The sequence below is a fragment of the Bombina bombina genome, chromosome 1 (genome assembly GCF_027579735.1).
Source record: "Bombina bombina isolate aBomBom1 chromosome 1, aBomBom1.pri, whole genome shotgun sequence".
NCBI classification, from domain to species: Eukaryota; Metazoa; Chordata; class Amphibia; order Anura; family Bombinatoridae; genus Bombina; species Bombina bombina.
The window spans coordinates 637,586,423-637,611,249 of NC_069499.1; the positions used below are offsets into that span (position 1 = coordinate 637,586,423).

The 24,827-nt window shown below is 39.2% G+C and overlaps 1 protein-coding gene across 1 annotated transcript in view; it reads right to left on the minus strand.

Annotated features, from left to right (window-relative positions):
* TEX11 (testis expressed 11) overlaps positions 1-24,827 on the minus strand; it is an 827,067-nt gene that overhangs the window by 162,997 nt on the left and 639,243 nt on the right. Inside the window, exon 20 of the mRNA XM_053699074.1 lies at positions 17,880-17,950. Coding sequence (XP_053555049.1) covers positions 17,880-17,950 — 71 coding nt within the window. The remainder of the gene's footprint in view (positions 1-17,879; positions 17,951-24,827) is intronic.

Below are 24,827 nucleotides of genomic sequence, written 5' to 3' on the forward strand. Positions count from 1 at the left end.
CTTTTTAAGAACATTTAACTAATGTAATTAATACTTGTAAGTCAACATATGTAAAACCACAACAACAATTGTCAACCCAGACACAAGAAATGTCTGAAAATAAGACATGTTTTTCTACCAAGAGAAATTGTGACATTGATACTTCTAACGGACAATCTTTGTTTAAAAAACCTAGGACAGCTTTAGAGGACATTATGATTACTATTAACAAGAAAGCCCCCACATTACCTATCTCACAGACTGTAACAGTTGTAGAAAATTCACAATGTGCATATGACACACAAATTGGTACTGATAATTTAGGTGATTGGGCTATTTTTGGCATATAGATTATTATTAAAATCAGTGTTAGCCATTAAAGGTATAATATCTGAATTGGACTTAGACTGTTTGAATGTTACAGATAACCCAATTTATAAAGATGCTGAGATAAAAAATAGACTTGAACACGCAATTTTCCTTTTTTTCCAAATTTCTTGACTTAAATTCCATTAACAACTCACGGTCTACAAATAAAATTTGTAGTCCATCTCCACAGAAACTGACAGAATCTGCTCAGAAATAACACTTACCCAAGATATTGACGCTGAAGACTTTGTTGACTGGTTCAGTCATATATTAGGAACTTGTATTTCAATAAGAGACGCCCTTAAAGACCTGTTTAATTTGTTTAAAGGACTTGTAAGTTTGACTGATGACTGCAGACTGCAGAGGGGTGGTGCAATAAGATTAACATTTGACAATTCAAAACACACACTTTACACCAGTTTAAAATTGCTTAAAAAAATAAGATTCGACATGGGTAAACGTAAAAATCAGATAACTGAAACAAAAAGTGAAAAATCTGGTAAAAGAACTGGTCATACACCAATCACAGGGGTAAATCATACACCAGATACAGAGTTTCAGAATTACATTCCCGAAACTGAAAATGAGAACCATGCACAGCCTGAATGGTACAACTCTAATGACTGTATAGAACAACCCATAGATGCATCAAATGCTCAAATTGTTGATCAAAATATAGATCAATACCCTGTTGCTGAAAATGCAGAAAACAGCATACAAAATAATGAATTTGATAAAATTGAAAACCAAAATATAGAACAACTAAAAGATATACCAAATGCTCAGATGGTGGCACAAAATAATATGGAAAATGCAGATATTGTACCTCATCAACATGTTTTTTTGGAAAGTGTAGCACATTACCAAGGAAAGTGTGATAATTTTAATGTCGTTGAGTATTATGACCATTTCCGATTTGTTAATCTTGACCAAATACAGTCTTTTGATTCTGCAATGCATGCTATACAACACACGCTGGATGACTTAATGAACAATATAGGTCCGGATGATATGGTACAACTAAGATTAGAGGGTGGTGGAATGAATAACCATTTATACTTCATTCGCTATTTTAGGGACAACTTAAATGCTGAGAGTTTTTTGAATGATGTAGCTAATCTTTTACAGAGTAATGCTAAGTTTTTGGGGATGGTAGTTTAAGACTTGTTGTCTTAATTGTTAGCAAGAGAAGGTGGTGTGGTAAACCGTAGACGCCTTATATCAACACCGTACAGTTGTGTTATTGGTACTAAAAGACGGCATTTGTTTTATTTGAATAATTATAATAATAATTTGTGTCTGGCCGCTAGTGTTTGTGCTATTTTGGAAAAGGTAGATGTTGCATACTCTGTGCTAATTGAAAGGGCTAGAGCTATTCACAAAGCTTTAGGTATTCCAGATGACCGCTTAGTTAGTTGCCTTAAAAAACATGGTTACAACGTACGTGAAATGTGGGAGCATGAGTGGAATGACGTATAGTAGAGCTGGTGCTGCTGCAGGAAACGTCCGTCGGGTAAGAGGGAAACAGACCCACTCTGAGTAGGGGAAAGTATGGAGCCAGCCCAGAGAAGCGGTGGACAGCCGCAAAAAGGTACAGGAAAAAGCAGGCGGCTACTGAGATACTGAAAAAAGGTACTTTTATTCCAGGTAAAAAGTTGACAAAAAGCAAAAAAAAGGGTTAATATGACACAACAAACCAGGGAGGGAAACAGCAGACTTACATGTTTCGCGCTGGCTAGCGCTTAATCATAGAAGCTGTTAAACAAGTGAAACCTGCTGTGGCTCTTAAAGGGACAGTGCACCAATCAGAACACCTTATATCTAAATTAGAACAAAACAGGTGTTGCATAAATGTTTTGTTTCAAAATGTATGTCCACTGAAAGAGCCACAGATCAGATAAGAATAAAAACATAATATAATGGAAATACTTGTGAAGATGTGCAATTCAACGAAAAAACACCTGTATACTTAAAGCTAGATAACAATATATTCTGTATACATATGTGATATTTAACACATGTATGCAAATTCTAAAAAAGCACCATATACAGTGATAGCTAATTATTGATAAAACAAAACTAGATTTAGCAACAAAATATAACATATAATTTTTCATATGGTTTTTCAAAAAAGGAGAGTAGAGAACAAAGATAAAACAGGAAAAAGTCTCTCAGTGATTTGAAAAAAACTCTGAATAATCTCTCATTAATTTCTTGATAATTTAGGTATCACCAGTAACCTTACTAAAAAAACTTTTGGTAAAGTCCATGTTTTCACAAGTTAAACAATTTTCAAAATCATATTTCCATTTTTCTTGCTTATGCCATCAATTCTAATAATTTTGTGCATATATCACATATTATTACAGAGTATTGTATCTTTTTGAATTATGAAATAGCTCCAGGTGACTAATTTTCTTGAATTTCTTTGAATTTTGAATTCTGTAAAATTATTCCAAGTGTTTGGCAGCATTCTCTTCCCTAAATTATCAAGAAATTATTGAGAGATTATTCAGAGGTTTTTTCAAATCACTGAGAGACTTTTTCCTGTTTTATCTTTGTTCTCTACTCTCCTTTTTTGAAAAACCATATGAAAAATGATATGTTATATTTTGTTGCTAAATCTAGTTTTGTTTTATTAATAATTAGCTATCACTGTATATGGTGCTTTTTTAGAATTTGCATACATGTGTTAAATATCACATATGTGTACAGAATATATTGTTATCTAGCTTTAAGTATACAGGTGTTTTTTTTGTTGAATTGCACATCTTCACAAGTATTTCCATTATATTATGTTTTTATTCTTATCTGATCTGTGGCTCTTTCAGTGGACATATATTTTGAAACAATACATTTATGCAACACCTGTTTTGTTCTAATTTAGATATAAGGTGTTCTGATTGGTGCACTGTCCCTTTAAGAGCCACAGCAGGTTTCACTTGTTTAACAGCTTCTATGATTAAGCGCTAGCCAGCGCGAAACATGTAAGTCTGCTGTTTCCCTCCCTGGTTTGTTGTGTCATATTAACCCTTTTTTTTTTGCTTTTTGTCAACTTTTTACCTGGAATAAAAGTACCTTTTTTCAGTATCTCAGTAGCCGCCTGCTTTTTCCTGTAGCGTGAGTGGAATGCTATGCTAGAATCAGACGAAGATGTAAAGGGCTTTATTCTTGAAAGTGATTTTCCACAACCCCTGAATCCATGAGATGCTCTGTATGGTGGTAGAACAAACGCTATTGAATTGTACCATAAAACAACTCCTGAAGAGTGCATACATTATTATGATTTCACCAGCCTAAACCCTTTCATTAACAAAACAAAAACATACCCAATTGGTCACCCTGTGATTATTTATGGTGATTTTAAACTTTTTGACAATTATTTTGGTGTTGCTAAAGTAAAAGTCTACCCCCCTAGAACTTTGTTCTTTCCTGTACTACCTGTAAAAATGAATGGCAAACTAATGTTCCCATTATGTCGCACATGTACCAGCACCAACCAATTGACACCTTGCGAGCAGACTGAGGAAGAGCGGGCCTTGACAGGAACGTGTGCACAGTTGAAATAGCAAAAGCTTTGGAGAAAGGGTACAGGTTGTGTAAAATATTTGAAGTCTGGCATTTTAAACAGTGCACAGTCGCATTATTCACAGAATAATCAAGGTACATCTAAGGGACAAACAGGAGGCATTAGGTTACGCTGATTGGTGTAGACGAGGGTAAAAAACAAAAATATGTATCTGACTACTTTGACAAATAGGGTGTCACACAGACCGCATGAAATAAAGGTCAATCTGGCAAAGAGACAAATTTCCAAAAGTTTTCTAAATTCTTTATGGGGTAAATTTGGACAAAAAAGCAATTTGCAGAATACAAGTATTGTAACTGACCCTGATAAACTTTTTCGTTATGTGTTTCTACCAAAGTATGCAGTGTCATCTTTAAATTTCTTAGATGATGACACTGCTATGGTCAGTTGGAAATACACTAAAGACACATAGCTTGTTTCATTAACGCCTATGCACAACTGGAACTATACAAGCTTTTAGACAGACTGCAAGACCGTTGTCTTTACCACAACACTGACTCTTTCATTTTTGTCAGCAGACCTGGTGACTGGACTCCTCCTTTGGGTGACTATTTAGGGGAACTGACTAGTGAATTACCCCCTGAAACACACATAAAAGAATTTGTTTCGGCTGGCCCAAAAACTTATGGCTATAGAGGGACAACGGGTAAAACATGTATAAAAGTTAAAGGAATCACTCTAATTGCTGCTAATGTAGAATTAGTAAACTGTGACAGTTTAAAAGAATTAGTATTGGACTATCCCTTGCACCCTGACAAACAGAAAAAAATGATAGTTCGACACAACGGTATTGTGAGAAATAAAAGGTACTGGCAAATAGAGACAAGACAATTACAGAAAATTTAAAAGTGTGTATACACTAAGAGACAACTGACAGACGCCTTCACAACTCTACCGTTTGGTTATTAAGCTATGGACGTCAGACTACAACATCCATTTTCATGCATTTTGGCAGGTCCTTCCTACAAAATGTTGGTACGCTTTTATCACATGGGGTTGAGAATATTGTGTGGTTTTATGCATGTTGGCAAAAAATGTATGACAAACTATTACTCATAGTGCCTCATATCAGATTTATAGAAGGTTTCACAGAAAAAAGAGAAAGCCGCTAAGGTAAAACTCAGTACTTTATTAATCAACATAAAAACTTGATGCCAGCGTGCAGTAACAAGTATTTTCAAACAGCTGCTTAGTCACAAACAGGCCAGTCTGACGCGTTTCGGCTGATATGCCTTATTCATAGACTTAATTTTGTTAATTCACCTGTGGGACTTTAAATGCCCCCTCACAATCTGATTGGTGGCCTGTGTAATGTGTCTGTAATGACTCCTCCCTTATGCGTAATTGACATTGATTGACATCTGCCTTTGCACACAACATACTTTTCATTATTAAAGCCTGTCACAGTTGCCTATTACATTCATAGACATGTCACGTTTGCCTCAGTGATATCTGGATCTATTATCACAAACCCAATTAGGATGAGAATAAGGGAAAAATACGTATAGGTTTATAATGTTGTATGCCACAGAAAAGGAAAGAAAAGAAATGAAATGAAATTAGCCATCCCTCATTTAACTTAACACTAATGTTCCTAAATTGTTATATGTATGGAGCAGCGATTATCATTATCTATATTCGCTTTTTGTAAATAAATCTCATATAAATAAACTTCCTGAATTTGAACACAGTTTGTTCAATCTTTATATCACAGTAATGAACACCAACATGTTGTGTTAATTGTACAAGGGTGATCGGTACACCTATTCCTTGTCCTTTCTACTACTCCCAAAAATTGATGATGTCATTTGTTATATTCATGCCCACTGGTCTCCGTGTATTTAGGGTGAAGATCCAGTATGCCTCTCTACGTAATAGCTCCTGCATCCTACTTCCCCCTCTAGGTTTCTTGTCTATCACTTCTATGATCATCCATCTGAAGTTACTTGCATCACCATGATGATCATACAGAAAATGTTTCGCTACCCCTGTAGTTGTTTTTTCTTTGTCGATGTCATTGAGATGCTCTCTTATCCTTGCTCTAGCCTCTCTTGAAGTGCACCCCACGTATTGCAAATTGCAAACGTTACATGTCACCAGGTACACGACAAATTCTGACCTGCAGTTAGTGCATCTCTGACATTCAAAAACCTTCTTTGTATGTGCCGATTGAAACACCTTGCTTATTAAAGCATAGCTGCACGCTGTGCAACTTCTGGCACCACATTTGTAGTGCCCTTTGCTGCTCAACCAGCTACTCTCTTTTTTCGGTGGCTTGAGCATACTTGGGGAGATCATATTCCCTATGGTGATATTCCTCCTAGGAACAAATCGACAGCCCTTGTCTATCACATTTTTTAAGATGTCATCACCTCTTAGAATCTGAAGATTCTTTTTGATGATGTTACAAATCTTGTGAAATTGACTGGTGTATGCTGTAACAAATGTAATCTCACTACGGGTTTCCTGTTTTCGTTGTTTTGGTAATAACAATGTTTCTCTGGGCATATTCCTGACTTCTCTCTGAGCTCTTTTTATAGGACCCTCTGGATAACCCCTTTCTCTTAGTTTTGCCATGAGAGCCTCACTTTCTGTTTCAAAGTCCAACTCGTCAGAGCAATTGCGTTTAGCCCTGATTAGCTGGCCCTTTGCCACACCATAATGCATATGGCATGGGTGACTACTTCTCGCATGAATCAATGAGTTGGCTGAAATCGGTTTAGTGAACAGTTTCGTCCTAACCCCACCAGCAACGCTGTCACCTATTAGCGTGATGTCAAGGTAATCTACCTTTATCTTGTCAAAACAATGAGTAAATGACAAGCCCACATCGTTGCTGTTGAGGTATGACACAAACTGCTCACTTTGTTCCCTGCTGCCTGACCAGACAAACAACAGGTCGTCTATGTAGCGCTTGTAGCCAACTATCTGTTCACTGAAGGGATTTGTATCTGCAAAGACGTGGGACAGCTCCCACCAGCCCATGAATAAATTGGCATAGGCTGGGGCAAATTTGGCTCCCATCGCTGTCCCACGCCTTTGCAGATAAAAACATCCATTGAAATTGAAGAAATTGTGATCAAGCAAAAATAGAAGGTTTGCCAAACACTTTTAATAACAATACACTTTTCCCCATTGGAAAAATGAATCTGGCGGTTGTTGATGATTTGATGGATGCTGCGAGTGATAATTCTGAAACTGAAAAGGCATTCACCAAGTATGTACATCACAGAAATCTGAGTGTAATGTACCTTGTACAGAACATGTTTTGTCAGGGTAAAAAAAGCAGAACAATTAATTTAAATACTAAATATATGGTACTTTTTAAAAATCCTAGGGATAAGTTATAAATTACAACATTAGCCCTCCAAATGTATCCTGGTAAATCACAATTTTTTTCTAGAGTCTTTTGAAGATGCCACAAGTAAACCTTACGGTTATTTATTAGTTGATTTAAGATCTACTACACCTGATGAATACCGTTTAAGAACCAGTATCTTACCCCCTGAATTACCAGCTGTGTATATCTTTAAAAAACACTAAAAATAGATAGAATGGACTCCTTTAGTCATTTATTGTAGCAACTGATGAGGTGCAAACATGTCTAAAAGACCCCATCACAATTGGCCTGCTTTAAAAGCTTTATTGAGTGCATCAGCAGCTAAAAGAAAAAAGATTTGGGGTTCAGCGTCTAATGATCTAGTCACTACGATATATGAGATTGCGCTCAATACTCTAAAAGGTAAAATACCCTTATCAACTTGACAAATAGGAGCACTTAAAGTGGCGCAAAATTATAAAAGCTTTGAGCAACTAAAAAAACATAATTTATGCTTACCTGATAAATTCCTTTCTTCTGTAGTGTGATCAGTCCACGGGTCATCATTACTTCTGGGATATTACTCCTCCCCAACAGGAAGTGCAAGAGGATTCACCCAGCAGAGCTGCATATAGCTCCTCCCCTCTACGTCACTCCCAGTCATTCGACCAAGGACCAACGAGAAAGGAAAAGCCAAGGGTGAAGTGGTGACTGGAGTATAAATTAAAAAATATTTACCTGCCTTAAAAACAGGGCGGGCCGTGGACTGATCACACTACAGAAGAAAGGAATTTATCAGGTAAGCATAAATTATGTTTTCTTCTGTTAAGTGTGATCAGTCCACGGGTCATCATTACTTCTGGGATACCAATACCAAAGCAAAAGTACACGGATGACGGGAGGGATAGGCCGGCTCTTTATACAGAAGGAACCACTGCCTGAAGAACCTTTCTCCCAAAAATAGCCTCCGATGAAGCAAAAGTGTCAAATTTGTAAAATTTGGAAAAAGTATGAAGCGAAGACCAAGTTGCAGCCTTGCAAATCTGTTCAACAGAGGCCTCATTCTTGAAGGCCCAAGTGGAAGCCACAGCTCTAGTAGAATGAGCTGTAATTCTTTCAGGAGGCTGCTGTCCAGCAGTCTCATAAGCTAAACGAATTATGCTACGAAGCCAAAAAGAAAGAGAGGTAGCGGAAGCTTTTTGACCTCTCCTCTGCCCAGAGTAAATGACAAACAGAGAAGACGTTTGTCGAAATTCCTTAGTTGCCTGTAAGTAAAATTTTAGAGCACGGACTACATCCAGGTTGTGCAGTAGACGTTCCTTCTTCGAAGAAGGATTTGGGCACAAAGAAGGAACAACAATCTCTTGATTGATATTCCTGTTAGTGACTACCTTAGGTAAGAACCCAGGTTTAGTACGCAGAACTACCTTATCCGAATGAAAAATCAAATAAGGAGAATCACAATGTAAGGCTGATAATTCAGAGACTCTTCGAGCCGAGGAAATAGCCATTAAAAATAGAACTTTCCAAGATAACAACTTTATATCAATGGAATGAAGGGGTTCAAACGGAACGCCCTGTAAAACATTAAGAACAAGGTTTAAACTCCATGGTGGAGCAACAGTTTTAAACACAGGCTTAATCCTGGCCAAAGCCTGACAAAAAGCCTGGACGTCAGGAACTTCTGACAGACGTTTGTGTAACAGAATGGACAGAGCTGAGATCTGTCCCTTTAATGAACTAGCAGATAAACCCTTTTCTAAACCTTCTTGTAGAAAAGACAATATCCTAGGAATCCTAACCTTACTCCAAGAGTAACCTTTGGATTCACACCAATATAGGTATTTACGCCATATCTTATGGTAAATCTTTCTGGTAACAGGTTTCCTAGCCTGTATTAAGGTATCAATAACTGACTCAGAAAACCCACGTCTTGATAAAATCAAGCGTTCAATTTCCAAGCAGTCAGCTTCAGAGAAGTTAGATTTTGATGTTTGAAGGGACCCTGACCATAGTCCTCTCACACATCCTATCTAGTCGTTGGGTGCAAGAGAATGACTGGGAGTGACGTAGAGGGGAGGAGCTATATGCAGCTCTGCTGGGTGAATCCTCTTGCACTTCCTGTTGGGGAGGAGTAATATCCCAGAAGTAATGATGACCCGTGGACTGATCACACTTAACAGAAGAAAAATATCTATTGTTAAAAAGAAACGATTAGTAAAACAGTCTGGAGGATTTATTGGGTCCCTGCTTGACTTTGCTATACCATTGCTAACTGGTCTTTTGACAAACCGCTAATGGATTATAGTGAGAAAATGTATCTTGTTCCTTAAAAAGATATGGGCCGTTTACAAAATATAACAAATTCTGTAGCAAATTCTCAGGAGTCAGTGGTGCAAATCTTGGATGCAGAAATTACTTCTATTTTGCAGAATGATTTATCTGATGGGGGAAAAATAAAGAGGTATACAACTGTGTTGCAAAAATACTTGGTGAGTGCTAAACAAAATGAGGGGGACAAAATGAGTTTAAAGCTGTTAATGCTACCTGTTAATCCACCACCAGAAGAAAAGCCTTTACATACTACAGATACAGAAACTAATACTATAATTTGTGAAGTGGTTAGTAGTGTAAATCAAAAAGATTGCTGAACTTCTACTCAGTAAAATGGTTCAGGCTAAACACATTGCTGGGTGGAATGAGAAAGGAGAATTTGTATACAAAGAAAGTGTTGTGCCTGGGTCAAATATACTGGATCTGGTGCGTGGGGTTACACAAAATAATAATGTTACAATTAGAAGACACCCCAAGGTTGGAATACATTTCTGAGTGCAATGGCTGAACTGAACATCCCATCGAGTGTTGTTGGTAATACAACAATCAGGGAAAACCTTGATGGTTTAAAGATGTAAAATGAGAATTCAACAACTAATGTTCAAAACCCTTCACAAGAAAGAGATGAGGGTGCCTTCTTTTTAAGGTCCAGCTCACAAAGCCCCCCTTGTCTAACAAGTCCTCATGGTTATTTACTACCTAAAAAAAGAACTGGTAAACTTATACAACTGACTACTTGGTTGAAAATGTAAATAAATGATTGAGATTTAAATGTTTTTTTTCTTATTTTGTATTATATTTGTAATCTTGTTATTGTTTAAATGTTTTCTCCATAATAAAACTATTGAAATTTGTATTTGTGTCTGTGTTAAATGATTCTATTATTTAAACAATTAATCTGTAGAAATACACAACACAATTGGACTCTCTTAAATACAGCCTAAAAAAAAGCATGTGCACAAAATTACTTACTAAGGGGGGGCACACAAAGCGGTAATAAACATGTTCAGACTTGTTCGCAAAACAAAATTCCTTCCTAGAGACAAGCCAGAACATGCCTCTACTGGCTTCGACATGCCCTGACTTGCCCCTAGTACAGAATTCTGTACTGCGGGCAAGTCCGAACATGTTTATTACCGCTTTGTCTTGCCCATATCCTTAAACATAAATAATTTAAAGGGTATTAAAAATATTCACTAACTACGAAAACCTATTGGATATTTACATATACCACAGCAAAGTAAAAACATTTTGCTCATTCATAAAACAATTATTCAATCAATAAAAATAAATTTTATTTATTCCGCAACTATATAATTACCATATAAAAATCATTACAATTAATTAAAAATACATTTTATTTATTATGCAACTGTATCATTACATATCAAAATCATTATCAATATTACAAAGGGGTGGATTCTAGGGGCGGGTATATGGGCGGAGACTTGTGTGGAAATGGGCAGAGATTTACATAAAAAGGGATATGGTACCTGTCAAATTAGGTTTGATGACATGTTTAGCTTCTTACTACTATTAAAGTGAAGGCAAACTTTGGTGAATGAAAGCCCGTTTTTTTAAAAATACTATTAAAACAGGGGCACTTTCATTCATCAAAGTTTACAAGTTTACAAATCAGCCGTTTTGATTAAAACCTTACGTTTTTTTCTTTTCAAAGCCAGAGCAGCTTCCCCCTCCTAGAAATCCTCTCTTCACACATCAGCAATGACTAATTCGGCATCCTCCAATCACGGCTTTCCGCCCAGGGTGTTTATAGCCTGAGGCCATGCTGTGATTGGAGGAAGCCGGATTAGTAATTGCTGATGTGTGAAGAGAGGATTTCCAGGAGGGGGAAGCTGCTGTAGCTGTGAAAATAAAAAAAACAGAATTTATGTTTACCTGATAAATTTCTTTCTCCAACGGTGTGTCCGGTCCACGGCGTCATCCTTACTTGTGGGATATTCTCTTCCCCAACAGGAAATGGCAAAGAGCCCAGCAAAGCTGGTCACATGATCCCTCCTAGGCTCCGCCTACCCCAGTCATTCGACCGACGTTAAGGAGGAATAATAGCATAGGAGAAACCATATGGTACCGTGGTGACTGTAGTTAAAGAAAATAAATTATCAGACCTGATTAAAAAACCAGGGCGGGCCGTGGACCGGACACACCGTTGGAGAAAGAAATTTATCAGGTAAACATAAATTCTGTTTTCTCCAACATAGGTGTGTCCGGTCCACGGCGTCATCCTTACTTGTGGGAACCAATACCAAAGCTTTAGGACACGGATGAAGGGAGGGAGCAAATCAGGTCACCTAAATGGAAGGCACCACGGCTTGCAAAACCTTTCTCCCAAAAACAGCCTCAGAAGAAGCAAAAGTATCAAACTTGTAAAATTTGGTAAAAGTGTGCAGTGAAGACCAAGTCGCTGCCCTACATATCTGATCAACAGAAGCCTCGTTCTTGAAGGCCCATGTGGAAGCCACAGCCCTAGTGGAATGAGCTGTGATTCTTTCGGGAGGCTGCCGTCCGGCAGTCTCGTAAGCCAATCTGATGATGCTTTTAATCCAAAAAGAGAGAGAGGTAGAAGTTGCTTTTTGACCTCTCCTTTTACCTGAGTAAACAACAAACAAGGAAGATGTTTGTCTAAAATCCTTTGTAGCATCTAAATAGAATTTTAGAGCGCGAACAACATCCAAATTGTGCAACAAGCGTTCCTTCTTTGAAACTGGTTTCGGACACAGAGAAGGTACGATAATCTCCTGGTTAATGTTTTTGTTAGAAACAACTTTTGGAAGAAAACCAGGTTTAGTACGTAAAACCACCTTATCTGCATGGAACACCAGATAAGGAGGAGAACACTGCAGAGCAGATAATTCTGAAATTCTTCTAGCAGAAGAAATTGCAACTAAAAACAAAACTTTCCAAGATAATAACTTAATATCAACGGAATGTAAGGGTTCAAACGGAACCCCCTGAAGAACTGAAAGAACTAAATTGAGACTCCAAGGAGGAGTCAAAGGTTTGTAAACAGGTTTGATTCTAACCAGAGCCTGAACAAAGGCTTGAACATCTGGCACAGCTGCCAGTTTTTTGTGAAGTAACACCGACAAGGCAGAAATCTGTCCCTTCAGGGAACTTGCCGATAATCCTTTTTCCAATCCTTCTTGAAGGAAGGATAGAATCCTAGGAATCTTAACCTTGTCCCAAGGGAATCCTTTAGATTCACACCAACAGATATATTTTTTCCAAATTTTGTGGTAAATCTTTCTAGTTACAGGCTTTCTGGCCTGAACAAGAGTATCGATAACAGAATCTGAGAAACCTCGCTTCGATAAAATCAAGCGTTCAATCTCCAAGCAGTCAGCTGGAGTGAAACCAGATTCGGATGTTCGAACGGACCCTGAACAAGAAGGTCTCGTCTCAAAGGTAGCTTCCAAGGTGGAGCCGATGACATATTCACCAGATCTGCATACCAAGTCCTGCGTGGCCACGCAGGAGCTATCAAGATCACCGACGCCCTCTCCTGATTGATCCTGGCTACCAGCCTGGGGATGAGAGGAAACGGCGGGAACACATAAGCTAGTTTGAAGGTCCAAGGTGCTACTAGTGCATCCACTAGAGCCGCCTTGGGATCCCTGGATCTGGACCCGTAGCAAGGAACTTTGAAGTTCTGACGAGAGGCCATCAGATCCATGTCTGGAATGCCCCATAGTTGAGTGACTTGGGCAAAGATTTCCGGATGGAGTTCCCACTCCCCCGGATGCAATGTCTGACGACTCAGAAAATCCGCTTCCCAATTTTCCACTCCCGGGATGTGGATAGCAGACAGGTGGCAGGAGTGAGACTCCGCCCATAGAATAATCTTGGTCACTTCTTCCATCGCTAGGGAACTCCTTGTTCCCCCCTGATGGTTGATGTACGCAACAGTCGTCATGTTGTCTGATTGAAACCGAATGAACTTGGTCCTCGCTAGCTGAGGCCAAGCCTTGAGAGCATTGAATATCGCTCTCAGTTCCAGAATATTTATCGGTAGAAGAGATTCTTCCCGAGACCAAAGACCCTGAGCTTTCAGGGATCCCCAGACCGCGCCCCAGCCCATCAGACTGGCGTCGGTCGTGACAATGACCCACTCTGGTCTGCGGAATGTCATCCCTCGTGACAGGTTGTCCAGGGACAGCCACCAACGGAGTGAGTCTCTGGTCCTCTGATTTACTTGTATCTTTGGAGACAAGTCTGTATAGTCCCCATTCCACTGACTGAGCATGCACAGTTGTAATGGTCTTAGATGAATGCGCGCAAAAGGAACTATGTCCATTGCCGCTACCATCAACCCGATCACTTCCATGCACTGAGCTACGGAAGGAAGAGGAACGGAATGAAGTATCCGACAAGAGTCCAGAAGCTTTGACTTTCTGGCCTCTGTTAGAAAAATCCTCATTTCTGAGGAGTCTATAATTGTTCCCAAGAAGGGAACCCTTGTTGACGGGGATAGAGAACTCTTTTCCACGTTCACTTTCCAGCCGTGAGATCTGAGAAAGGCCAGGACGATGTCCGTGTGAGCCTCTGCTCGAGGGAGGGACGACGCTTGAATCAGAATGTCGTCCAGGTAAGGTACTACTGCAATGCCCTTTGGTCTTAGTACCGCTAGAAGGGACCCTAGTACCTTTGTGAAAATCCTTGGAGCAGTGGCTAATCCGAAAGGAAGCGCCACAAACTGGTAATGTTTGTCCAGGAATGCAAACCTTAGGAACCGATGATGTTCCTTGTGGATAGGAATATGTAGATACGCATCCTTTAAATCCACCGTGGTCATGAATTGACTTTCCTGGATGGAAGGAAGGATAGTTCGAATGGTTTCCATCTTGAAAGATGGGACCTTGAGAAATTTGTTTAAGATCTTGAGATCTAAGATTGGTCTGAACGTTCCCTCTTTTTTGGGAACTATGAACAGATTGGAGCAGAACCCCGTCCCTTGTTCTCTTAATGGAACAGGATGAATCACTCCCATTTTTAACAGGTCTTCTACACAATGTAAGAACGCCTGTCTTTTTATGTGGTCTAAAGACAACTGAGACCTGTGGAACCTCCCCCTTGGGGGAAGTCCCTTGAATTCCAGAAGATAACCCTGGGAGACTATTTCTAGCGCCCAAGGATCCAGAACATCTCTTGCCCAAGCCTGAGCGAAGAGAGAGAGTCTGCCCCCCACCAGATCCGGTCCCGGATCGGGGGCCAATATTTCATGCTGTCTTGGTAGCAGTGACAGGTTTCTTGGCCTGCTTTCCCTTGTTCCAGCCTTGCATTGGTCTCCAAGCTGGCTTGGCTTGAGAAGTATTACCCTCTTGCTTAGAGGACGTAGCACTTTGGGCTGGTCCGTTTTTACGAAAGGGACGAAAATTAGGTCTATTTTTTGCCTTGAAAGGCCTATCCTGAGGAAGGGCGTGGCCCTTACCCCCAGTGATATCAGAGATAATCTCTTTCAAGTCAGGGCCAAACAGCGTTTTCCCCTTGAAAGGAATGTTTAGTAACTTGTTCTTGGAAGACGCATCAGCCGACCAAGATTTCAACCAAAGCGCTCTGCGCGCCACAATAGCAAACCCAGAATTCTTAGCCGCTAACCTAGCCACTTGCAAAGTGGCGTCTAGAGTGAAAGAATTAGCCAATTTGAGAGCATTGATTCTGCCCATAATCTCCTCATAAGGAGGAGAATCACTATCGAGCACCTTAATCAGTTCATCAAACCAGAAATATGCAGCTGTAGTGACAGGGACAATGCATGAAATGGGTTGTAGAAGGTAACCCTGCTGAACAAACATCTTTTTAAGCAAACCTTCTAATTTTTTATCCATAGGATCTTTAAAAGCACAACTATCCTCTATGGGTATAGTGGTGCGTTTGTTTAAAGTAGAAACCGCTCCCTCGACCTTGGGGACTGACTGCCATAAGTCCTTTCTGGGGTCGACCATAGGAAACAATTTTTTAAATATGGGGGGAGGGACGAAAGGAATACCGGGCCTTTCCCATTCTTTATTAACAATGTCCGCCACCCGCTTGGGTATAGGAAAAGCTTCTGGGAGCCCCGGCACCTCTAGGAACTTGTCCATTTTACACAGTTTCTCTGGAATGACCAACTTTTCACAATCATCCAGAGTGGATAATACCTCCTTAAGCAAAATGCGGAGATGTTCCAACTTAAATTTAAATGTAATCACATCAGATTCAGCCTGATGAGAAATGTTCCCTGAATCAGTAATTTCTCCCTCAGACAAAACCTCCCTGGCCCCCTCAAACTGGATTAGGGGCCCTTCAGAGATAGTAATATCAGCGTCGTCATGCTCTTCAGTAACTAAAACAGAGCAGCCACGCTTACGCTGACAAGGTTTCATTTTGGCTAAAATGTTTTTGACAGAATTATCCATTACAGCCGTTAATTGTTGCATAGTAAGGAGTATTGGCGCGCTAGATGTACTAGGGGCCTCCTGAGTGGGCAAGACTCGTGTAGACGAAGGAGGGAATGATGCAGTACCATGCTTACTCCCCTCACTTGAGGAATCATCTTGGGCATCATTGTCATTATCACATAAATCACATTTATTTAAATGAATAGGAATTCTGGCTTCCCCACATTCAGAACACAGTCTATCTGGTAGTTCAGACATGTTAAACAGGCATAAACTTGATAAGAAAGTACAAAAAACGTTTTAAAATAAAACCGTTACTGTCACTTTAAATTTTAAACTGAACACACTTTGTTACTGCAATTGCGAAAAAACATGAAGGAATTGTTCAAAAATCACAAAATTTTCACCACAGTGTCTTAAAGCCTTAAAAATATTGCACACCAAATTTGGAAGCTTTAACCCTTAAAATAACGGAACCGGAGCCGTTATAAGCTTTAACCCCTTTACAGTCCCTGGTATCTGCTTTGCTGAGACCCAACCAAGCCCAAAGGGGAATACGATACCAAATGACGCCTTCAGAAAGTCTTTTCTAAGTATCAGAGCTCCTCTCACATGCGACTGCATGCCATGCCTCTCAAAAACAAGTGCGCCACACCGGCGCGAAAATGAGACTCTGCTTATGCTTTGGGAAAGCCCCTAAGAAATAAGGTGTCTAATACAGTGCCTGCCGATATTATTATATCAAAATACCCAGATAAAATGATTCCTCAAGGCTAAATATGTGCTAATAATGAATCGATTTAGCCCAGAAAAGTCTACAGTCTAAATAAGCCCTTGTAAAGCCCTTATTTACGATCGTAATAAATATGGCTTACCGGATCCCATAGGGAAAATGACAGCTTCCAGCATTACATCGTCTTGTTAGAATGTGTCATACCTCAAGCAGCAAGAGACTGCACACTGTTCCCCCAACTGAAGTTAATTGCTCTCAACAGTTCTGTGTGGAACAGCCATGGATTTTAGTTACGGTTGCTAAAATCATTTTCCTCATACAAACAGAAATCTTCATCTCTTTTCTGTTTCTGAGTAAATAGTACATACCAGCACTATTTCAAAATAACAAACTCTTGATTGAATAAATAAAAAACTACAGTTAAACACTAAAAAACTCTAAGCCATCTCCGTGGAGATGTTGCCTGTACAACGGCAAAGAGAATGACTGGGGTAGGCGGAGCCTAGGAGGGATCATGTGACCAGCTTTGCTGGGCTCTTTGCCATTTCCTGTTGGGGAAGAGAATATCCCACAAGTAAGGATGACGCCGTGGACCGGACACACCTATGTTGGAGAAAGGTATGTTTTTAATCAAAACGGCTGATTTGTAAACTTTGATGAATGAAAGTGCCCCTGTTTTTAATAGTATTTTTAAAAAACTGGCTTTCATTCATCAAAGTTTACCTTCACTTTAATTATATATATATTATCTGTAGTTTAGTGATCCCCCCTCACTATTCACACCTCCAAGTGATTACTTGTGTAGTATAGGGTCCTACCTCATGCTTCTAATGCTCCCTTACCATCTGAAGACAGATGCCTTCTGCCACCTGGTTGAATCTCCCGCTGTCTAAGCCAACAGTGGGGACTGCAACATACATTTCTGTGCTGGACATAGATACTACTTAAACACAGCATGCTGGGCAAAGTTCTGTGTGACGTAGTACCTATGTCCATTTAGTGCAGGAGTTAAAACACATTTTATACATTTATTTAAAAAATAAACATATATTCAATTATTTACAGTGCACCCTTTATTTTCCAATAGTGCTCCACTTGCAATCTGGGCTATTAAGTTTCAGTTTGTTTTAATAACATTACCTCACCCTTTTTCCATACCTTGTATGAGAGGAGAAAACTTTCTTTCATTACACGTGAGAAGTCCTGATTCTTCACAGCAACATTCCATGCTAATGAGATGGAGGGTAAAAGCAAGGCAATGTTTAAAAGACACATTTTTTTATGAATATCTATCATTCGCTCTCTGACTCTGATGAACAATGCATCATCAGACCTACAAAAAATTGCCTTCTAGGCCTTGTCAGTCTCACAATCTGTGGGTCTTGTGACATATTCTAAAAAAGTGGGCTGAACCTCTCTGTTCTGACAAGAGGCAATGTGTCTCTCATAGGAAACAATATGGATCGCAGCTCTAGCCAAAGTCGGAACACAACTTATCTGCTATCTCGGCAGGGGCTGTATTTGAAGAGTTCTTACACATCATAGACTATGCTTTCACTGAAACAAAAAAACGGTTTCTGTGTAGGAACCCTTCAAATAATGCCCATGTACGTGATATAGATTTCATACACTGGAAAATGTGGCCATTGAAAAGCTGGCGAGACTGATAATGTGAAATGTGCTATTAATATAGAACACGTTTATTACAGTGCGGTCGCAATATTATAAGTGTAACACTGTGAGAACTTATATCGGAAATACGGAAAACTAGAAAGTTGCAGCTACTGTCTTCTATGAAGTATTAATATCAAACATGAAATCTTTTTCCTTAAAAAAAGAAAAAACTGTGCAACAGCAAAATACACTATTTGTAAAAACACGACAATAGTAACAATACATATTCTATCATTATACAATAATACACATATAATAAAACATTGTATACATATGTACAATATACCCACAATACCCCAAGTTACTATAGGTGTATTATTGATGACACAGTTTGACTATTGTATTCTAACAAAAGGGGTTTTGAGTTTCTGTTAAAAAATAAAAATTGTATTGCCAAACAATACTGTTTAAAGGGATTGTTTACATTACACCTTCAATGTAGGTGGCAACGCTACTTTCAATATATCCACAGCATCGCCACCCACTGACATGTATAGTAAAATGCCCCTCAGCCTTCAAACACTGATGTCAGCAGCTTTGAATATTTCACCGGCAATCTCGTTCCCTTTTGAATATATCGCCACATTGTGGATGTTTCGATCATCAGGGACTCTGTCTGGACTACCTTTCTAAAATATAATTTGCATAAAAAGAGAACAAAACAGTACTCAGTGTCTTGTTATAGTTGAGAAGTTGTTTCTGCTTATTGAAAGTAAATTTTACGAAACTTAGAATTGTGTTTCTCAAGTCTCTTTCCAATGCACATGCCACAGTTTGTGGATTCCATAAATATTATTGCAGCAGTTTTGTCATACACACTCATTTTCTCAGCTTTGTCCATTAATATGATCTTTTATCTGGTTGAAGTATGTTGTCTCTATATGATGATATTTTCTTAGCTTTATTGCAATTGTTTTGACAAAAAGGAAAAGAGGAATTTGAAACAAACATTTTAGCTAAAGGCAAAAACAGTTCCCCTGCAATTTATGTATAAAAGTGGTAAAAAGATGAATGAGGCCCAGTTCCAAAAAGTACATTTACATTAAACTTCTCACCCACTGCAAATTAAAAAGTTTTATTTTTACTAGTGGACCTTGGTGCAAAATAGCAACAGCAGTAATAAACCTGCTGCTCTGCAGATTGATTTTGAGGATAGATAGATGGATGGATGGATAGACTGGCAAACTACACTAATAATAGGTTTACTTGCATTAGGATTGTACACATTCTGCACAAACATAAAAAGGATAGCTGCTATGCCCTCCCCACCCCAGCACTTGGGCCCTGGTGCCACTGCACCTGCTGCAACAATGGTGGTTCCACCAGTGCAGGGGAACCTTCTATCTATCTATCTATCTATCTATCTATCTATCTATCTATCTATCTATTCAAAACCATTATGCAAAACAGCATGTACAGTATATTATAACAATTGATTACTACTGAGTTAACTTTGGAGGGGTCACAAAAAATGTTGCCCCAGGGCGCTACTCCACTCCTGTCTTTCTAACTTCAGCAGAACAGATACTACTCAGAACCTCTTATAATGTACCTATCAGTATGGATGTGCAGACGTCATTTTGCTGATGTCAACCATGCATGTGCTTTATGTGGAAGACATTATCTAAACACATTAAAGGGACATGACGGCCACAATTTCATTTTTTTTTTTTAACAGAAAGATCTCCAAGTGCACATGTGGAACTCTATAAATATTCTACTCACAGAGCATACCTAACGATCAGTGTTTTTTTTTTTTTAAAATACATTTTTTATTGAGGTAAACTTACATAAAACAATATTCAAGTTCCAAGGCAATACACGTAGATAATATACCTATTAAACTGATACAGTGAAATGTAAATCCAAGATTAGTAAGGTACTAGAAGTCAATAGGGTACAGTTCCTCCAGGTGCCTGTGCAAGAAATACTGTCCGGTATTGGTGTTTGAAAGTCTCTGGGGTTTTAATAAGTGCCTCAAACATTTTATCTTTTTTTTTCAATAACATGTTATAACTTTATACATGAAGTCAAATTGCAGAACATAGTATTACTAACAAACATCAAATATACATAGTACAGTGTGTAATGGATGCAATCAAAGAGTGCGTGTACAAAGCGTGGTTATTTGTGCTGCCCTCCTTGGGTGTAGGAGGAAAGAGTAGTAAGAAGAGAAAAAGAAAAGGGAAAGGGGGGAGAGACAAGTGGAAATAAAACAAGTGGATTCGTGAATGTCCAGATTAGAGTTAAAGGGCCACTAAACCCAAAATCTTTCTTTCATGATTTAGATAGAGAATAGAAATTTAAACAACATTACAATTTACTTCCATTATTTATTTTGCTTCACTTTTTAAATATCCTTAGTTGAAGAAAAAGCAATGCACATGGTGAGCCAATCACACGAGGCTTCTATGTGCAGCAACCAATCAGCAGCTAGTGGGCATATCTAGATATGCTTTTCATCAAAGAATATCAAGATGATAAAACAAATTAGATAATATAAGTAAATTAGAAAGATGTTTAAAATTGCATTCTCTTTCTAAATCATAAAAGAAAAAATGTGGCTGGAATGTCCCTTTAAGATCACCTTACTTGGTTAGTGGTTAGTAGTTTTTGATTTGGGATACATAGGACTCCATGGGTTTAAGGTAGTGAAGGATTGCAATAAACTGGGACAATGTGGGTGACGTCAGTTGTAGCCATGCACAAGCTATGGTTAGTTTGGTTGCTAAGAAGAGGTAAATACAGAACATTTTCTGTGGTAAACATAAGTTGTTTGAGAAGATATTAAATAGGTCTGCACAGGCTGACCTCGGTATTGTAATCTGTTGGGTGGAACAATAATAAAAAAAACTGACACCACAGAGAGTAAATTTTGGGGCAGGACCACCAGATATGTAAAGGAGTACCCAATTCTTCATGTCCTTTCCAACACATAGGGGAATTGGTGGGTGAGATTTTTAATAATCTGATAGGAGTGAGGTGCCATTGTAGTAGTATTTTAAGTTATAGTTCATAAAGAGTGGTGCGTTGTATGGCCTTCTTAGTTAGGCGTACTGCTTTTCGCCAGATCAGGGGGTCAATGTTCATGGCCAGGGAGGTTTCCCATTGGCGAATGGGAGGGGATTTTAAGAAAATTGGGGAGTTAATAAGACTCTGATATGAACACGTTAGTAACTTTTTGTAGTGGGTACAATTTTGCCATCGAAGTTCCCAACGTGTTCTCTTAGAGCCGTATTAGAAAAACCCCAAGATCTCAAAAAGCTATGTAACCTCCAAAATTAAAAATTTAAGGGGGTGGGAGGGTTCAAATCGTGTGATAAAGTTTGTGTGGTTTAGTAGTTTACCATCTTGATAGAGGTCTGTCACTGTGTATATGTTTAATGCTTGCCACATGTCACTATGGGTGTTAGGTAGAGTGAGTAATAAGCCGCAAATGATATGTAATGGGGATGGGTGGGGGGCTATATCTTGGAGGTGGTGAATTCTATCCCAGAATTTCAAATTACAGTGAATTATGTAATTTGAGAGTAATGCTTCCAGCCTTTTGTGTTTAGGGATCCAGATTAAATCTCGAAGTTCAATTTTAGGTGGTAGGCACGCCTGTTCTAAAATCGTCCATTTGCTCTCAGAAGAGGTCACTCCCCAAATAGTTACATGTTAAAGTCTAGCTGCATCTAGGTAATATAGAATATTGGGTGCTGCAGCTCAGCCTGCAGTTATGGAGTGTTATAGTTTTGATGGTCACTCTTTGGATTTTATGCTTCCAGATGAAATTATTACAGAGTTTATGGAATTGGCTGATTAAGGATTTTGGAATGGAAATTGGGAGGGATCAAAACACATACGTGAGCTTAGGAAGGAGCTGCATTTTAAATGCTGTGATCCTTCCCAGCCATGATCATGAGGGGAAGTTCAATTTATCCACTGTTGTTTGGAAGGTTCGTAGAAAAAGGTAAAAGTTGGTTGTGATGACCTTGGTCAGGTCCTGAGAAAGAAAAACACCAGTGTTTTATGCCGGACGTGGACCAGAAAAATTTATATTTGGTTTGCAGGTCTCTAATGGTGGCTTCGGGGATATTTATGGCATAGGCTTCTGTTTTTAGAATATTTAATTTGTAATGGCTAATGTTTGAGAAGTCTTCTAAAAGGTGAAATAGGTGTGGTAAGGAGTTTAGTGGATCTGATCTAAGGACGGTTAAATCATCTGCAAATAGTGCTGTTTTTTGAATAGTGCCATGTAGGTTGATTCCGGTAATATTGGGTTGAGAGCGGATAGCGTCGGCCAAAGGTTCCATAAGCAGGGCAAATAAAAGAGTAGAGAGGGAACACCCCTGTCTGGTTCCATTAAAAATAGGAAAAGGACTAGAGCAAAAACCTAAGCCTTTGACATTGGCTGATGGATTGGAATATAGTGCCCCTATTGTTGTGCGGAATATGGACGAGAAGCCAAATCTTAGTAGGACACATGACATATATGCTCAGTTCACCTTTCAAAGGATTTTTCTGCATCCATCGACAGAGTAACACATGCCATGCACAAACGTTTTGCCTCAAAAAAAATGTTTAAAAGTTGACAGGTGTTGTCTGGGCCCTGTCGGGCATTAGTGAATCCTATTTGGTCTAGATTTACCAATGATAGTAAAATGATATTCAGTCTGGTTGCGAGGATTTTAGCGTATAGCTTAACATCGAGATTTAAAAGGGAGATAGGTCTGTAACTACCGCAATTAGAAGGATCTTACCCAGGCCTAGGGATAGTGATTATATTTGCTTGTAGGTATTCTTTAGGAAATGATCCTGTAGAGCTAGCCTTGGAAAAACCTCTGAGGAGAAGGGGTGTCATTATTAGTTTGAGTTTTTTTGTAAAAGATATCTGTATACCTGTCTGGACCTGGAGATTTTAAAGATTTAAGAGATTTAATAGCCGTTTTCAGTTCTGTAAATGTTATGGGGGAATCAAGAAAGTCTTTCTGATCTGAGGAGATGGTAGGGAGGTCAAGATTCAAAAGAAAGTTGTTAATTGTGGTATCAGTAGGAATTGTAATTGTGGAGTCCTCAGACAGGTTGTACAGTGAGGAGTAGTATGTAGCAAAGGCAGAACCTATCTCTTGGGGTTTAGTGTATGTTTGGCTGTTTGTTTGTATGCAAGAAATTCTGTCTGTAACTGTTTTTTGTCCCAAAAGGTTGGCTAAAAGTCTACCTGCTTTATTGCCTTTATGGTAAAATATTTGTTTAACCCCTTAATGACAACTGACGTACCAGGTACGTCATGCATTAACAAGCAGTTAATGACAATGGACGTACCTGGTACGTCAGTTGTCTAACAGAGTGCTGGAAGCGATCACAAATGCTTCCAGCAGCTCTGAGGGTATTGCAGTGATGCCTCGATATGGAGGCATCCTGCAATACCACTTTACAAGCCCCCGATGCAGAGAGAGCCACTCTGTGGCCCTCTCTGCACCGGTAGCGATAGTGCCGGGTGTGAGGGTGCGCGTGCGCCCATTAGCCACACTGACACCAATGAATGAGGGCAGAAAGGGGAAAAAAGGGATTTTTTTTTAAAAAAAATATAAAAGGATCTGGGAGGGGGTGGGGGTATTGTGGGGGGCTGCTACACTACAGAAATAGTTTTTTAAGTAAAAATAAAATAAAAATACTTTTTGGGGTTTTTTTGGGGCCAAACTGGGTACTGGCAGACAGCTGCCAGTACCCAAGATGGTGGTAATTAGGTAGGGGAGAGGGTTAGAGAGCTGGAGGGGGGATCAGGGAGGTTGGGGTTAAGGCAGGGGTCCATCACAGCTAAAATACTTTATTATTTTTATTTAAAAAAAAAAAACAACCTCTTTTATTTAGTACTGGCAGACTTTCTGCCAGTACTTAAGATGGCGGGAACAATTGTGGGGTGGGGGAGGGAAGAGAGCTGTTTGGGAGGGATCAGGGGGTGGGATGTGTCAGGTGGGAGGCTGATCTCTAAAATTAACCCTGCAAGCTCCCTACAAGCTACCTAATTTAACCCCTTCACTGCTGGGCATAATTAACGTGTGGTGCGCAGCAGCATTTAGCGGCCTTCTAATTACCAAAAAGCAACGCCAAAGCCATATAAGTCTGCTATTTCTGAACAAAGGGGATCCAAGAGAAGCTTTTACAACAATTTCTGCCATAATTGCACAAGCTGTTTGTAAATAATTTCAGTGGGAAACCTAAAATTTGTGAAAAATTTTAAGTTTTTTTTTATTTGCTCGCATTTGGCGGTGAAATGGTGGCATAAAATATACAAAAATGGGCCTAGATCAATACTTGGGGTTGTCTACTACACTACACTAAAGCTAAAATTAACCCTACAAGCTCCCTAATTAACCCCTTCACTCCTGGGCATAAAACACGTGTGGTGCGCAGCGGCATTTAGCGGCCTTCTAATTACCAAAAAGC